Source organism: Hippopotamus amphibius, chromosome 16 (assembly GCF_030028045.1).
Source record: "Hippopotamus amphibius kiboko isolate mHipAmp2 chromosome 16, mHipAmp2.hap2, whole genome shotgun sequence".
In the NCBI taxonomy this organism is placed as follows: Eukaryota; Metazoa; Chordata; class Mammalia; order Artiodactyla; family Hippopotamidae; genus Hippopotamus; species Hippopotamus amphibius.
This window is the reverse complement of record NC_080201.1, coordinates 58402423-58419461: the sequence shown is the minus strand read 5'-3', so window position 1 is coordinate 58419461 and position 17039 is coordinate 58402423. Positions and strand designations below refer to the sequence as shown.

The following is a 17039-nucleotide window of genomic DNA, read 5'->3' as shown; positions in this document are numbered from 1 at the left end:
TTCCCTGTTTATATTGAGGATGGCCTGGCATGGTAGACTGGAAGAGCCCAAATGCCCCACAGTGAGGGACTGGTTTTAGAGAATGGTGGCAATTCCATACTTTGCAGCTGAATTAGGAAAGACAGCTTTATGTAAACTGGGCAACAACAGGCTCTACAGGCTGTAAATACCAATCCCACAGGCATCGCAAATTCCTTGGCATGTCAGTCTCTACAAAGGTCAACTCTTCCATGAAAGGCAGTTTCTAATCCATCATCTGTGGAAAGAACACAGCCAGTTTTAACCTCCAAGCTCCCATCAGCTGAGGGCCTTGCTCCCCGGGCCTGCCTCTATAGCAGACACACACTGCAAAGACGCCAAATTTCTTTAAAAAAATAATTTATTAATCTTGGATCACAAAATATATGGAAGACACAAAGGCGATGCCTGTGACCCCTCGGCTGCACTTCCCTTCCATAAACACCTTTCAGAAACCCAGACTTGTGCTGCCCAAGCATTCTCTCCCATCCTAACAGCTGCAGAGTATAGTATCCAACCATGTGGGAAGCATAAACAGACTCCCTGGAAGTGATGTGGGGGTCCCTTCCACTCAGGTCTTCTGCTCACTTCTGCCAACACTGCAACAGCAGTGGTTGTTCCAACTCTCCATGTCCTAAACTCTTGTGAATGAAAATAGGTCGCAGGCGAATTATGCCTGCACAGCCCTTAGAACTGTCTACGCTTTTAAAAGGGCCTTTCTTAAAAGGCCCCTTTACTATACCCAGTCTTCTAAGCCCCAGGCTGCCTGTGGCACCTGGAAGGCAGCCCCTGGGGGTCCCCCACATCCTAGGGTGGCGATGGAGGAAGGGCAGGCCAGGCCAAGCATGCAGAATAAACAGTCAATTTTATTGGGCTCAGACTAGGAATCCATGGGTCTTGAGGACCTCTGTGAATTTGTCAATTTTCTTCTCTATGTTCTTTTCAGCCTGCTTCCGTAGCCTCTGTGGGGTCAGGATGACAGATGGTAGTTAGTGGCTGTTCCCCGGGACTGCCCTAATCCCAGGGACCCAATTCCACTCCCCACCCCATACTGGGCCTTAGGCAGAGCCTTCTAAGGGCATAACAAAGACCCCTGACTGAGTCAAGAGTAATCAGCTGTCAGGTCCTGCCTGGGAAGGTGGTGCCCCTCCAGCCCCGCCCTCACCATGAGCTGCTTCTTTTTCCGGTAATGCATCTTGGCCTTCTCCTTTCTCTTCTCCTCCAAGGTGGCTGTTACTGCCTGGTACTTCCAACCAACCTCATGAGCCAGGCGCCCTAAGTAGGCAAACTGCCGGTGGGGGGGACAGGGGACAAAGCTTTAAGAAAACAAGGCCAGGCGAGGGTAGGGGTGTTGACACCCTGTCCTAGAGGATCCCAGTTCAGCCATCCAACTTCAGCAAACCTACACTCAAAGCTCAAGACACAGCCACCCCCAGAAGGGCTCCCTATTCCTCCTGGCATCAGCTGAGCCATTGGCATTATCGGCACTGCCCACAGCGGCATCCGCAGACCATCGTGAGAAAAGGCCATCATTTGCCAGTCTTAGGGCCCTAAGTGCACCCCTGCAGGAAGCCTGGGAGCCCCAAGGCATCACTCGGTGGACCCCGGAACTCACCTTTCGAGTAGGCTTCAGACGCACAACCTTGAGGGCAGCTGGAACCACCATCCGCTTTTTCTGTTAGAGAAGGAGAAGGGCTTAAGAGACCTGGAGTGAGGGACAGACAGGGAAGAAGGCTGGCTGGGGCAGGCATCTCAGCCAGTGCTGTTTTCATGAGGATCAAACAATGTAGGTAATTGCAGAACATCATAGACGCTGGACACACAGATGCCACTGAGGGAGCTGGGTCTTGCTCACCTTGTCATAGGGTGGCGGGATCCCATCAAACACCTTGAGGCGGTCCAGAGCAGCCTGGCCTCGCTTGGTCTTGTGGGGCAGCATGCCTGTGGGCAGAGGACAGTAGGCCTGCTCAGTGAGGCATGCAAGGACCCCCCTGCCCCACCCAGGCAGGCAGGCAGGCGGCCTCAGATGGTAGTGCATGTGGATCATCTCATGGTTGGAAAACTCGAACACAAGTGGGAGAAGTCCTCATCACTGGCCATCCGCCCCATCAGCCCCCGAGGACCTTAGGCCCAGCTCACCTCGCACTGTCCGCCAGAAGATGCGGCTGGGGGCTCGGAAGTGATAGGGGCCGCGGGAGGGGTTTGTATTCATCCGCTTGCGGAGAAAGGCCAGGTACTTCACTGAGAAGAGGGGAGAGTGTGTGAGGCCTCAGTCCCCATCCAGATGGTAACTCCTTCCAACGCACACAACCTTACTTCCGAGGGCCTGTTTGGGAACTCAGACTAGCACCTCCCACTGCTGGTGGGACTGCTTTCGGAGCCTGGGAAGCCTGAGCCCCGCACAGGCCCACCCCCTCCAGCCCTCTTCCCAGGCCCTAACTCACACTTGTTTCTGTAGAAATTGCCAGAAATGTTGATGCCCTCACAGCGCACGACCACCACCTTCCGGCCTTGAAGGAAAGGAAAATGAGACAGTCAAGGAGGGCAAAGGTTAAAAAGCCAGCTGCCCAGTTACTGCTGAGGACCCAGAAAGGAGGCTCCTTCCCTGTCTGAAACCTGTCACAATGCACAAGGAAGGCAGGGGAGTCTCCTGCCCTGAGTCACAGAGCAGTAATCAGCAAAGCTAGGCTCATGCTTAAGTTCAAATTGTTCGTCCAACAGAAAATGTTTGAGTCCAGAACCCCCAACCTGGGAGGGAGGAGGCTGGCAGGTCTCAGAGCGGTGCATGGGGTTGATCTCATGGTCGTGAGACTCAAACGAAAGATGGTGATTTCTGCTCATCACTGACCTTGGACCTCCTGTCTTGGGCGTGGGGGTGGGTGTCTGTGGGCAGAAAGCAGACTTACCCAGAAGCACCTGCTTGGCCACGATGGCCGCCAGGCGGCCCAGGAGATGGCCTCGGCCATCAAGCACCAGGACCTGTTGGAGATAGATTGAGAGGGCTCAGAGGCACCCATAGCTTTGACTCCCCACCTCAAACAATCATTCCTCCCTACTTGTTCATTTCACCAACCTCCCAGGGTGCCTGCTAACCAAGTATCAGACCCAGGAACTAGGACCTGAGGCTCACTTTATAGATGCCAAGAAAGCAAATGACCAACTCAGGATTTCAGTGAGTTGGATAACATACCAAAGATCTCTCACATCTCAACTACTTGAAAAGCAGGAATCCTTACGGCCAGATTATGTTTGATGGTAAGAGAATGAGCTACAACCTGAACCAAGACTGGCCATACCGACCATCCAGGTAGAAAAATCTGTGACCTGCACACAAGCTATAGAATCTCAAAAGAACTGGATTCTGTCCTCATCTCAAAGGTACTTTTCTAGCATGAATTTCAAAGCAAAGAAACCCGAGGTTCAGAGCAGATGAGGCTAGGCAGGGGGGTAAAAGCCTTGGCCAGGAGGGAGGGGATATGAGAATATATGTATAAATACAGCTGATTCACTTTGGTGTACCTCAAAAGCTTGTACAAGAGTGTGAAGCAATTATATTCCAGTAAAGAGCTTTAAAAAAAAAAAAAAAAAAGCCCTGCCTAGCTCTGACATTGATTAGCTTTGCATCCTTGGATGAACTGCTCAAACGCTAATCCTTACCTTCTTGTCAAGAGTAAAAGTACCAGCTCTTACCGAGTGCTTGTTAAACGTTATGATTATTGGAATATGATGTAAAAGGCTATAGAACCTAAAGCCACACTTCCTAACAATGTGACTTTGGTCAAAACCCTCCAAGTCTTCAATATCTGCCTCAGGAACACCACAATAAATTAACGGAATTACACAAAGCACAACGTTTGTGCCAGGCGCCGTAAACACAGGGACGCATGTTCGGAGAACTCGTAACACTTGCCTGGCCCTATATTTGGTTTATCCTTCCTGAACCACAGATCCCATCACATTCACCCTCCTTCACATCTAATAGGTTACACAAGGAGCCTAGGCAGAGTCAGAGGTAAGTTTCTGCTGCTGCCTTCCTTGAAGGCCTCCAACTGGTTAAACATAAAAGATGCCCCAGGGCTGTGGAACATTTCATCACGGTCTTGTTTCCAGCACCTGCAGACTCCATCGGCCCCCAGAGCAGAGAAAAAGAGCAATTCGTGCCTGCATGCCCTCTAGGGAGGAACTCTCTCGACCCCCTGCAAAAATTTCGTGCAAAACACCAACAGCTGCAGGGGAACCCCGAAGCGCATTCTCACAAGGCCGAAACAACCCGCGCCTAAAGCACGGCGGAAGTTCCCTCCATCTTGGCCAATCCTCGGCTTCTCAACGTCCGCAGGCCGCACAGCAGCCTTCCGCGTGCTTCCCCACTGCTGCGGCCACACGGGTCCAATTCCGCCAAGATCAAGATAAATGAGGCCTAGTTTTAAAGTAACTCTTCTTGTGCTGGAAGCCCCGATCACTGCCCCTCGAAGTAAGAATGATGCCGCATTGTAGCCAGCTCAGAGAGTAAAGGCGGCGTTATATTCCCGTTTTGGATTTTTCATACTTCAGAAGCTTTCTGCCTTGCCCAATTATCGACCTTAAGTTCCACAGCACACTTACGAAAGAAAAAAGGTCCAACCCCGGTCCAGTCCGGACCCCACCCGGCCCCACGCTGCCCCGACCCACGCGGAGCCTGTACCTGCCCCTCCGCCATCTTCGGCAGCCTCCTGGGAAAGAAGGAACTCTACACGCAGGGTTTCTTATCCCTTGAAACAGGGGCGGAGGAAGTGACGCAACGCGGCCGCTTTCCGTCTTGTCATTGGCCAGATTGCCGTGCGCGTGCGCAAAAATGCCCCACTGAAAGGCGGGTCCTCTTCTGACTGTCCAATCAGTATCGTTCCAATGGAACCTAGGCGGCCATGGCTAGGCCGGGCGAGATCACGTGGGGTAGGAGGAGGCTCTGCGGGGGCGGGGTTGTCCAGCCTCTGCTGCCGTATTTTTGAGGGGCTGGTAATCCTCCCGCAAGTTGCCAGCTGCGTTTGCAGTGGGGCGGGGGCGAGAAGGCTGAAGAAGTGTGCTTACACCCTGAAGCGATGTCACGGTGCAGGGTATGTGGTGGCCCGCAGGGGGCAACCAGGCTCGCCCTTCAGCTCTCAGTCTAGGCTTAGAGATCTGGATTCTGATGCCCGTCCGGCTTTCCTGTGATCTGGCTAAATCCCTGGCCGTATGTGGTCTTCTGTGTCCCCACCTGTCAAACAGGTGGCGATAAACCTTCCCCATGAGATCTAACGTATGGAGGAATGACTTCCAGATGCCTGAGTGTTCCCCAGAGGAGCTTCTCACTTTTTGGACTTCCTGGACAAAGCCTTCGCTTTGGCGGTGCCCCTGGACGGGGATGCCATGCCGTCCCCTCCCCGCCCACCATCTAAAATCTGGCTTGTGTCCTTCCCTCTAGAGAGCCTCCCTGATATCTCAGGCTGGCTGCGTACCTCCTCGGGGCTCCCACAGTGCCTATGCTACCTCCATTAGAGCATGTGTCATTCTGTACTGGGGCTCTCTGGAGCCCATGGATCAGGAACCCTGAGAGGGCAGGCCTGGTTCTGACTCACGTCTGGGTCCCAGGAGGCCTCAGAAAATAGGTATTGAATGAAACATTGCATTAACTGAAAAACCAAGACCCAAACCCAAACTGCCCCATCCACACACCCTGTCCCATCCACAGACAGGCCTGGCCAGAGCTGGTAGAAAAGAATGATTTATATACAATTTCCCGGGGACAAAGTTTTTGTACAGAGAGGGGAGGGTGGGGCCGGGGCCGGTTCTGGGTGCTAGCTTTGCCTCCATCCTGGGGAGACAGTGACAGGAGCAGTGCGGCCAAGGAAAGGACCCGTTTCTAGCTGACTTCCTCCAAGTTCCGACTCTGCGTCCCCTGGCAGGTGACTCCTCTCTCTGGGCCTCCGTATCCTCCTCTGTAAAATAGGATGATAGATGACTCACTGGGCTGTTTGAAGATCCGTAGACAGAGGAGAGGAAAATACCAAGCTCAGGGCTCGGCACAGACGCAATGCCAAAAACAACTCCATTCACAGTAAGCGTCCATTCACAGTAAGCGCTCACTATGTCTCTGGGCACTGCTGTCCAAGAGGACGCTCTGCATTGACAGAAACGTTTTAGATGTGCGCTCTCCAAGAAAGCCCCAATACCAGCCCCCTGTGAATACTGGGCACTCCAAATGTGGCCAGCCAAACTGAGGAGCTGAGTTTTTCATTTTATCTAATTTAAACTTAAACTAATAGTGTGGTTATTGGTGGCGTGGGAAAACAGGGTGTGAACAGGGACAAGGGTAGGAGGAAAACTTCTCAATTAAAAATTGTATCTTGGACTTCCCTGGTGGTCCAGTGGTTAAGACTCTGCGCTTCCACTGCAGGGGGCTCGGGTTCAGTCCCTGGTCAGGGAACTAAGATCCCACATGCAGCAAGGTGTGTGGGGCCAAAAAAATAAAAAAATTGTACTTCAAAAAAAATTATAATAAAAAGTACTGCCCAAAACAAATGCTGAAATGAAAAATCATTAAATTTAGAAGCTGATCCTTGATCCAGTTATTGGAAAACTTCTGTAAGTTTCAAAGAACTTGAGTATATGAATCTATTTATGCAACTAAATTTCATGGAATCTAAATACAGATAAAGTATTTCTGATAAAAATTTAGCATATGCATTGAGATGTGCTGTGAGTGTAGCATACACACTGGAATCTGAAGGCTTGGAATGAAAAAAAAGGTAAAAATATCTCATTAAAATTTTTTTAAAGTATTGATTACATCTTGAGATGACATTTTGGATGCACAGGGTGAAATAAAATATATCCTTTTTTTTTGGCCATGCCATGGGGGTTGTGAGATCTTAGTTCCCTGACCAAGAATTGAACCCGTGCATCCTGCAGTGGAAGCACAGAGTCCTGAACATTGGACCACCAGGGGATTCCCTAAAATAAATTCTTCATAGTAACCTGTTTATTTTTACTTTAAAAAAGATGTGATTACTAGAAAATTTAAAACCACATGTGTGGCTTATATCCTATTTCCTTGCACAGCATTGCTCAGTGGGTTTTTCATGGTTACTTCCCTTAACCTCTCAACAACTCTACTGTACTCCTTCTACTGTAGAAGGATTATTATTACACATAAGGAAACTGAGGCAGAAGAGTGAAAGGCACAGATGCTGGAATCAGAAGGCCCAGAGTCAAGTCTTGGCTCTGTCACTCACAAGCTGTGTGACTTTTGACAAATGATTTACATCTCTGGGCCTTGGTTTCCGCCTCTGTGAAATGGGATAATAATGGCACCAGCTTCTCAGTTGAGTTAATATGTAGAAAGCGCCCACATAAGGCCTGAGACACTGAGACACTCCACATGTGAGCCATTGCTGCCAAATGTTTCCTGTTAGATCCCTCTGGGCCCATTGGGAACCTGGCCCCACCCCTCCTTCCTCTCTCGGGGCACCAACTGCCTCCTGCAAGCCCGGCCCACCAGTTTCCAGGTTCTCCTCCAGGCCTTGCCCTTCCTGCTGCCCTAGGTGAGAAGTCCCAGCTCCCTTGCCTTGCCTTTGGTTCATTCCTGTGCCATTTTTCAACCCCTCACCCCACCCACCCTAGGCTGGATAAAGTTGCTAGAAGCCTCCGAGCTTTTTCACAGCTGGAGGACTCTGCAGAGGCAGTCAGGAGGCCGCTCTCTGCCTGCTCCAGGAGGCCGCACTCTCCTGGCTTGCAGACTCCTGTATCCAAATACCTCCCCAGCAGGGGTTGGGGCGGTGGGGGGTGGGGGTGTCCTCATGCCCACAGGTCCCCGATGAGCTTCACCATCTTTCCTGAAACTCCCGTCGTCCTTCCCCCTGGTTCCCTACTGAGCCAGACCCAGCATCCTCTCCCTACACCACCTCCCTTCCTTCCCCTCCCCCCCACTAAGCCTGTCAGTCTCTAGCCCCATAGCTCCTGATCCCTGACCTCTGACTCTGCCCAGCCCCTCCTCTCCATCCCCATGGTCCTGTCCCAGCCCCAGCTCAGGCGTTGTCCTCTCTCCCTGGACCCTCACACAGCCTCCTCTTTGGCCTTCAGTTTGTCTGTTGCAGTCTGCCCCACTCCACGGCCCCAGAGGGGTCTGCTTCCATCCGGAGCTGAGCCACCCCTTCCCTGCTCACAGCCCTCCCATGCCCCACCCCATGCCACCCCTACCAATACCAAGTCCGGGGTCCTCAGCTTGATGAGGAGTCAGTCCTCCAGGAGCCGCAGGAGCAGGGCATCCTGGGGACCAGAGGGGCAGAGTACCGCGGCCCCCATGGGATCAGCTGCCTCCAGCCACCCCCTCGGCCCTCACCCCCTCTGCGCACCCTGCTGGCTCACCCGTCTGCTCCTTCGCCAGTGCAGGCACCAGGCAGTGGCCAGCAGCAGGAGGGCCACAGGCAGCAGCAGCAGCAGCAGCAAGAGGAGCAGAAGAGGGGCCTGAGGGGCCGGCGGGGATGTGGCCCCCAAGGCCCCAGCACTCCCTGGGGGCAGCAGGGTGGGGGAGTCTGCCAAGAGAGAGGAGGCAGGATGACTGAGAAGAAGGGCCAGACCAGGGAAGGAAAAAAAAAGGCCTGCCCGGTGCTGGCTGTGTGACCTCCGGGGGGCTGCTCACGTCTCTCGGCCTCAGTTGCCTCATCCATAAAATGGGGGTAATTATTATACCGACTTCATAAGGTTGTCATGAAGATTAAATGAGTGAATATACAGAAAGTGCTTAGAACAGTGTCTTGCACATAGCAAGGTTGCATTCTATATTTATTTTTTAAAGTCACTAATAACTTTTTATTTCAAATGTATCTTTTTTTTGACTGCATCACAAGGCTTGTAGGATCTTAGTTCCCCAACTAGAGATTGAACCCTGGCCCCTGACAGTGGAAGTGCAGAGTCCTAACCACTGGACCTCCAAGGAATTCCCTGCATTTTATTTTATAATCAGACAAATGTGTCCAGTGCTTATGTGTTGATTTGTTTATTTGTCTTCTTTCCCCCAATAGTCTATGTGCTCCACAAGGCTGACAGGAGCCTTATTGCCGGAACCTACTGCTTAGTGCTCACTAAATAATAGTTCAATTTACATAAATTAAATATCCAAGTGAATGAATGGACAGATAATAAACAATGAAAGATACAATGTGTGAAGCTATGATGGCTCCCAAGGCCCCACTCTATCTGGCCTCCTTTGTTCCCTTTGTACCCTCACCCTCCACCTTCTCCCCCTTGCTTACTTGGCCTCAGCCACTGGGGCCACCTCATGATTCCTTAAACAGGTAGGTAGGTTTCTGCCTCAGGGCCTTTGCACTGGCTCTTCCTTTGTTTGCAACTTTCAGTGACTTTCCAGCCAACCACCTCAGCCCACGATTCCATCACCCTGCTTTAATTTGCCTGCATGGGGCTCGTGACGCTCAGATACTTTCCTGTTTTATTATATGTTTACATGTTTATTGTCTGTCTCCCTGATGAGCAGTCAGCCTCCCATGGACACGGACTTGATCTTGTTCTGTATCTCCAGTGCCAGGCACCAGGGAGATGGTTGATGAAACTCAGTTGAATTAATGATTAGTGATACATGTAAATACAAACGACAAACAAAGTTCAATATAAATGACTAAATGGGGAATTCCTGGGTGGCCCAGTGGCTCTCACTGCCGAGGGCGTGGGTTCAATCCCTGGTCAGGGAACTAGGATCCCACAAGCCACACAGAGCGACCAAAAAGAATAAGATAAATAAATAAAAAGATAGATAGATAGATAGATAGATAGATAAAAATGACTAAATGGAAATGCAGGGAAAATGGAATTGAGAAAAATGGAATTCGAGTGGGAGGTTTTTAACCATCCCTCTCAGAACTTGACAGATCTGGTAGACAAATATAACAAGGACAGAAAGACTCTAAATACTACCACAATAAGGTTGACAGAATGTATACACACTGATTCAACTCTGATCGTAACAACATCAACAAAAAAATTCTTTTCCTCAGAACAATGTTCAGTTACATAACTGATTATATACTTGGCAGCAAAGAAAACCTTAATAAGGGACTTCCCTGGTGGTCCAGTGGTAAAGAATCCATCCTGCGATGCAGGGGACGCAGGTTCGATCCCTGGTCGGGGAACTAAGGGCTCATATGCCACAACTAGAGAGAAGTCCCTGAGCCGCAACTAAGACCTGATGCAGCCAAAAAATAAAAAGAAATAAATACAATTTAAAAAAAAGAAACCTAAGCTTCTAAAAAAGTATATTGGGTTAAATAAAAGATATTGAGTTAGTAAAATTTTTGATTTAAATAATTATTTTACAAGTTATAAAATTATGAGAAATTCAATAACATCATTATAGAGAACAGATCACTGGTTGACAAGGGTTAGGGATGGGAGTTTTAGGATAGGGATCAAGTTACACAAACTCACATGGTTACACAAAGCTACATGTGTGATAAAATTACACACACACACACACACACACATTCTCTCTGTCTCTCTCTTAGGGGTTGAATTGTATCCCACAGAATTCACATGATGACGGAATTCCCTGGCAGTACAGTGGTTAGGATTCTGTGCTTTCACTGCCAAAGGCCTGGGTTTGATCCTTGGTTGGGGAACTAAGATCCTATAAAACATGAGTTGCAGCCAAAATAAAATAAAATTTAAAAATAAATTAAAAAAATAAAATAAAAATAAAATTCATATGATGAAATCCTAACCCCCGTACCTCAGAATGTGACCTTATTTGGAGATCAGAGATCGGGTCTTCAAAGAGGTGATCAGGTTAAAGTGAGGTTGTTAATGGTGGCCCTAATCCAATATGACTGGTACCCTTACAAGAAGGGGAAATCTAGACACGGAGATATGCACAGGGGGACAGTGCCATGTGAACATGAAAGTGGCCATCTACAAGCCTAGGAGAGAGACCTGAAACAGAGCCTTCCCACACAGCCCTCAGAAGAAGCCAGTCCTGATGACACCTCAATTTCCCGACTGTAAGATGATAAACTTGTACTGTGCTGCTTAAATCACCTGGTTGGTGGTACTTTGTTATAGCAGCTATAGCAAACTAATACACACACCCATGCACCCGTGCATATATAACTGGTAAACTCTGAATAAACTCTGTGGATTGCACCCATGTCAATTTCTTGGTTTTGATATTGTGCTATAATTAATGTTACCAAGCAAAATGTACCAGGGAGGAGGCTGGGAGAAGGATGTCCAGGACCTCCCTGTACAGTTCCTTTGTCCCTTTCCTGTGAATCTGTAATTATCCCAATGTAAAAAAGTTTTAAAAAAACACAAATATTAAGAATCCTGAAAAATAAGTGAATTTACCCCTTTTCTTCTTTTTAACTTTTTTCAGACATGGCTACAAGAAAATTGACACTCAGACGTGTGACTTTCATTCTATTTCTATGCGCTAGAGCTGCCTCAGAGAAACAAGCGGGGATGGTTATTCCCTTCTCAAGGGTAAACTGAGGCCCGGGGGGGATGACACGCCCAAAGTCACACAGCCCATAGGAGCATGGTGGGGTCTGGGGAGCCCTGAGTGAAAGGGGTGAGGGGCTGTGAAGGTGGGAGAGGAAGGGGGTGGGGCGGTGCACTAAGGGGCGCTAGGAGCCTTTACCTGGCTGACACTGCAGTGCCAGGCACCTGGAGAAATTCCGGCGAGTGATCCAGGGCTTCAAGGCCACCAGCTGCTGGGAAGTGTCCTGCAGGAGGTGGGAGATGTTGGCCTGGACGAAGCGAAGACAGCTGGGGAAGGGCTGGGGGCAGGGGAGGGAGACGTCACCACGGCATCACCCCCAGCTTCACCTCAGATCAAGGGCAAGGCCTGGGTCTCACAGAGAATTTGGACCCTTGCTCCCCCTGGTTGCTAGGGGGAAGCATCCTTAGCAATGCCTAGCAACGGGGGCCCAGTCAGACCCGGATCAAGAGTGAGTTTAGATCCCCTCCTTCTCCTGGTTTCTAGGGGTAAGAACCCCTTAGCAACATCCTTCAACAGGGCCTGAGAAACTTAGAATTGGTGCACTGAGCCCAGACCCCTGGACATCCTCCAGTACTTAAAGAAGCGTCACTTCCCAGCATCAGGTGTCCCCAGCAGGACGGGGGCTCCAGCTCCACCTCCCTCAGGTTGCTCCGGTCAGAGGAAATCTCCAGTAAGGCCTAGCAGACCTTCCAGTCCTCAGGAGAGCGTCACACTCCCCTCAGTTGTTCCCCACGCTCCCCTCAATTGTTCCCCAAGTTCAGGGCTGACCTGGAAGGCACATGAGGTGACAAAGTGTATCTCGGTGTTGACAGCCTCCAGCAGCTTCTCCATCTGGGACCCAGCCACGGTCTTGAGCCGTCCCATCCAGCGCTGGGCCAGCACCAGACGCCAGAATGCCCCGCAGAGCTCGTCCTGGGGAGAGACCATCCAGGCTCTGGGTCCCGTGGGTGGAGGGGGCTGGGGGCTTAGACTGCTGGCACTGGGGGCTGGGACTCCTGGGTCCCGGGGAGGAGGAGGCCGGGTAGGCACACTAGTCTGGCCCCCTAAGGGGGGGGTGAATCTTGAATCTCTCCTTCCCACTTCCATCCCAGGCCCCCCCATCTGTGACTCACGTCCTGCAGGTTGGAGGCAACAGTGACTGGGTAATCTTGAAGCAGGTAGTCAGACTGTGGGATAAAATGGGATCAGGCCTGGCTGCAGACAGGAAGAAACAGAACTATCGGGACCCAGAGAGAAGGGGGCAGGGACCCAGAAAGGGAGGACAGGGGCCCAGAAAGGATTCAGGGACCCAGAGAGAAAGGGGCTGGGGATGGGAGGGAGGGGGTCCCAGAATTGGGGAACAGGGAGCCAGAGAGACCTAGACAGGGGGAACTCAGACCCAAAGACAGAACTTCAGCCTCAGACTGGGAGCAGGGACACTCACCAGCTTGCTGATGGTGCTGGCAAAGGTGGAGGAGATGGGGCTGTGGCGGAAGGAGCAGTCTGGGGTCCCACGGAGGCCGGGGAAGAGCAGCAGCAGCAGGAGCAGGGAGGTCTGAGGGCAGCGCGGGGTGGGGGCTCCATTGGCTCCACACATGCCCCCTTTGCCTGTCGAGGCTGCCCCCTCCAGCCCCCTTCTCTCTCTCCCCCCTTTCTCCTTTCCAGCTCTTCCACTTCTCAGCCCCTCCTCCCCTTGGCTCCTGTGTGCCCATCTCTGACCATCTTTCCTGTATCTCTCTCTGTCTCTGGTCCGGTACTGACCAGTTTTCATTCTCCTCTGCCCCATCTGTCTTGCCCCCCATCTCCCCAACTTCGCCCATCTCTCTCCACTTCTGTTCACCTCTGCCCAGGATTTTCTCACCTCTGTCCAACCCTCTGCCCTTTCATGCTCATCTCTCCTGTTTCTCCCTAGCTCTGGGCCCTATCTTCCCCATTTGTACCCACCGCCCTGTTTCTTCCCCCCACCCCTGTCCATCTCCCCCACCCCTGTCCATCTCCCTCCACCCCTCCCCAACTCCCCCGACCCTTTCCACCCTAACTCTGTCCATCTCCCCAACCCCTGTCTATCTCTCCCCACCCCGTCCATCTCCTTTGGCCCCTGTCTATCTCCCCCCACCCCTGTCCACCCCAACTCTGTCCATCTCCCCTCTCAGCTCTGCCCATCTTGACACCGCTCCGCCTTTCCCCCACCTGAACCCCCAGGGATACGCACAGTTGGGCTCCAGGCTGGCGCCAGCACTATCATTTCGGCCGGGGGCCCCTCATGCCTGTGGCCGGATCTTGGAAGGGACAGAAGAGCGAGTCTCGGACCCCCACACCCCAGCCCCTTCCTTGCCCGCCCCTTCACCTCCCCGCCCCTCCCTCGGTCCCTTGATGTGGCTAAGTTTCCGCCTCCTACTCTATAGGGCTTCCTGCGTGAAGCACAGTTACGGTGAAAACTCCTCATCTCCCCTTCTAAGAACCCCGACGTCCGGTGCCGCAACCCTCCCCAGGCGGGGGACGCAGGAACCCGACCCCAACCCCTCTCCGCTCAGCCCCAAGAGGGGGACCCGGCCCCGCCCTTCGGGGACCCGGAGCCCATTTCTCCTCACGCACCAGGCTTGCCCCAGCTGGGTGTGGAAGGGGCCACGCCGGGTGACAGCCAGAGATCGAAAGTGAAAGGAAATTTTGGGGGGGAAGATGAGCTGGGGTGGATCGGGCTGGTGCAAGGGGCGCCACCTGGTGGTGGTAGGCTGCAGCTGACGCCGCGGAGGGCTGCTCAGCGGGACTCGCGCTCTAGCGGGCTGAGGTTGGGTTGATCGCCGGGGGTGGGTCACAGTGAACGGGGAGCTGGGGCTCCAACGTGGATCCGCCTCCAGCTAGAGCTAATGCACCCAGGGCAAGGAGGAAGTCACCCTGAACCCTTCATCTCTGCCTTGAACCCCACCCCCCACCCCCAGTCACCTTCCACATCAAGGTAAGTAACAGCTCCATCCTTCCAGGTGTTCAGGCTCAAAGCCTTGGAGGGGGCTTGTGATTCTGTCTGCCTCTCACTGCCTACTGACAGTGCAGTCCGTCAGCAAATTTGTTGGCTGACCATCAAAATGTATCCAGAATCCGACCACGTCTCATCACCCCCACTGCCACCACCATAACCCACCTGAATATCACTGTTACCTACTCACCTCACCAGCCTCCCTGCCTCAGCCCTCACCTGCCACAGTCTGTTCTCTATATGCAGCCAGAGGAAGCCTGTGAAGACCTAAGTCCCCTCACGTCTGTCCTCTGCTCTAACGCTGCCCCCCGCACCTGCCACACAAGTCCAAGTCCTCACTGTGGCCTAGACAGACCTGCAGGATCTGGCCCTGTCCCCTGTCTGCCCTCTCCTCCCCCCTTGCTCAAATCCAGCCACTGCTGGCCTAAGGCAGGCACACTCCTGCCCCAGGGCCTTTGCACTGGCTGTTCCCTCAGCCTGGAATGCCCTCCTCCCAGATACGCACATGGCTCAACCTGATCTTAACCAGGTCTTTGCTCAAATTCACAAGGCAAAGCCTTCCCCAACCACCCTTTTTCAAGTTGCACCCCCTCCCAGCACTCCCACTCATCTCTGCTTGGCTCTTTCCACCTTCTGACTCATCACTGCAGTTTACTTATCTTCTGTATTGCCAGTTGTTCCCATTAGGACATCAGCTCCTGTAGGACCGCGGTGAGTGTCTGTTTATCCTGCTGGATCTCCAGCACCTAGAACTGTGCCTGGCTCCTAGCAGGTGCCTGGTCAATATTTGTTAAATGAACAAGTGGGCCCCGGGCTCCTTGTGCATTGCTATTGTATGTTGGAGAATACATCTGGTCTCTGGCTCTGTTTCCTGGGTGACAACCTCTAAGTCCTTGGAACTTCCAGGTATGCGATAGGCACGTCTTTGTTATTCACGGGCTGGGGGGGAGCTCCCTGACCACACCTGAGTTTACATTAATGAGGTGACCCAGGATGGGGGCTGGTCGGGACCAGAAAGACCAGTCACGTGATTAGAGGGTTGGGGCTTTGAGGTACAGGATGTCCCCCAACTTGTGGACCTCTCACCTCCAGCCTCCGGGGAAGGGGAGGGAGGGTAGAAATTGAGTTCACTTGCTGTCTCCCTCTTCACACGGCTTTTTCCTCTTCTCACTGTCTTCTCTTTTGTCTCTTATAAGGAAGCTTGTATTTAGATGTAGGTTCCACTTGGGTAACCCAGGATATCTTATCCTGAGATCTTTAACTTAATTACATCTGCTAGGACTTTTTCCAAATAAGGTCACATTCATAGGTTCATAGGTTCCAGAGGTCAGGACATTATCTTTTGAGGACCATTCCTAAAACCACTAGTTCCCTCAAAGCTGTTTCTTAACTCCGGACCTTTGCACATGCTGTCTCCTCTGCCAGAGAGGCTCTCCCCCGACCCCCACACCCCACTCCCACTTTTCTAACCTAATTAGATTCTCATTGTCCTTCAGGACTCAATGCAATCACTAATCACCAGGGAAATGCAAATCAGAACTTCAATGAGATAGCACCTCACACACCTGTTAGGATGGCTGTTATCAAAAAGACAAGTGTTGGGGAGTGTGCGGAGGAAAGTAAACTGGTACAGCCGCTATGGAAAAAGGTGTGAAGATCCTTAAGAAAATAACAAATAGAGGGAATTCCCTGGCTGTGCAGTGGTTAGGACTCCACTCTTTCAAATGCCAAAGGCACGGGTTCAGTCCCTGGTCCAGGAATTAAGATCCTGCAAGCCATGCAGCTCGGACCAAAACTAAAAAAAAGTGTCCATTGGCTAATGGATAAAGAAGATGTGGTATATACACACAATGGAATATTATTCGGCCACAAAAAGAAGGAAAACCTGCCATTTGCAGCAACATGGATAAACCTGGAGGACATGATGCTAAGTGAAATTAGTCAAAGACAAATACGGTATGGTGTCACATATAGGGAATCTAGAAAAGTCGAATTGATACAACCAGAGAGTAAAGTGGTGGTTGCCAGCAGCTGAGAGGTGAGGGCAATAGAGAGACGGTGGTCACAAAATACAAACTTTTAGTTCCGAGGATCTAATGCACGGCACAGTGACTCTACTTAACAAGACTGTACTGTGTACTTAGACGTGGCTGAGAGTTGGATCTTAAGTGTTCTCACCACAAAAGGTAATTATGTGAGGTGACAGATGTGTTAGTTAACTTGACTGTGGTATAATCATTTCACAGTGCATGTGTACATTAAATCACGTTGCACATCTTAAGAAATCACATTGGAGAACCAAAATATATACAATTTTTAACTGTCAATCATACCCCAATAAGGCTGGGGGGAAAAAAACTCAGTGAAGATGGCACCTGCCTTGGGAAGATTCCTGCCATCTCTCTCGCCTTCAGGTTATACATTGACACACACACACACACACACACACACTCAAGTTGGGAAAGGTGTCTTCTTCAGACCGCCAGAGTGCCCTGAGCTTCTACTACCACTATAGTACTGTACCTGTCACCTTAGGTTACATCTGTG

The 17039-nt window shown here is 51.4% G+C and overlaps 2 protein-coding genes and 4 non-coding genes across 11 annotated transcripts; all 6 read right to left on the bottom strand.

Moving 5' to 3' along the window:
• Window positions 1-866: 866 nt before the first annotated feature.
• On the bottom strand, window positions 867-4782 carry RPL13A (ribosomal protein L13a). The gene is made up of 8 exons (XM_057713110.1): window positions 4700-4782; window positions 2925-2997; window positions 2463-2528; window positions 2158-2259; window positions 1874-1959; window positions 1634-1693; window positions 1184-1306; window positions 867-980 (listed from the first exon to the last, which is right to left on the bottom strand). Exons 1-8 carry the CDS (start codon window positions 4712-4714, stop codon window positions 894-896), a joined length of 612 nt encoding a protein of 203 aa, XP_057569093.1. The 5' UTR covers window positions 4715-4782; the 3' UTR covers window positions 867-893.
• LOC130839475 (small nucleolar RNA SNORD35) lies at window positions 1470-1556 on the bottom strand. Its single transcript, XR_009049862.1, has one exon. It is a non-coding gene; the product is annotated as a small nucleolar RNA SNORD35 (small nucleolar RNA).
• LOC130839469 (small nucleolar RNA SNORD34) lies at window positions 1764-1833 on the bottom strand. Its single transcript, XR_009049859.1, has one exon. It is a non-coding gene; the product is annotated as a small nucleolar RNA SNORD34 (small nucleolar RNA).
• On the bottom strand, window positions 2035-2118 carry LOC130839466 (small nucleolar RNA Z195/SNORD33/SNORD32 family). The gene has a single exon (XR_009049856.1). It is a non-coding gene; the product is annotated as a small nucleolar RNA Z195/SNORD33/SNORD32 family (small nucleolar RNA).
• On the bottom strand, window positions 2786-2869 carry LOC130839467 (small nucleolar RNA Z195/SNORD33/SNORD32 family). The gene has a single exon (XR_009049857.1). It is a non-coding gene; the product is annotated as a small nucleolar RNA Z195/SNORD33/SNORD32 family (small nucleolar RNA).
• A 966-nt stretch (window positions 4783-5748) lies between the features above and the next one.
• On the bottom strand, window positions 5749-15939 carry FLT3LG (fms related receptor tyrosine kinase 3 ligand). 6 transcript variants are annotated; one of them, XM_057713388.1, is made up of 8 exons: window positions 14114-15939; window positions 13731-13797; window positions 12963-13073; window positions 12652-12705; window positions 12308-12451; window positions 11678-11762; window positions 8398-8564; window positions 5749-5969 (listed from the first exon to the last, which is right to left on the bottom strand). In XM_057713388.1, the coding sequence occupies exons 2-8, from the start codon at window positions 13761-13763 to the stop codon at window positions 5829-5831; spliced, it is 735 nt and encodes a 244-aa protein (XP_057569371.1). In that variant the 5' UTR covers window positions 13764-13797; window positions 14114-15939; the 3' UTR covers window positions 5749-5828. The 6 variants fall into 6 exon arrangements, with proteins under 6 accessions (XP_057569371.1, XP_057569370.1, XP_057569372.1 ...); XM_057713387.1 differs by having other exon boundaries at window positions 11678-11816; window positions 14114-15935; XM_057713389.1 differs by lacking the exon at window positions 14114-15939 and having other exon boundaries at window positions 11678-11816; window positions 13709-13747.
• Window positions 15940-17039: the final 1100 nt, after the last annotated feature.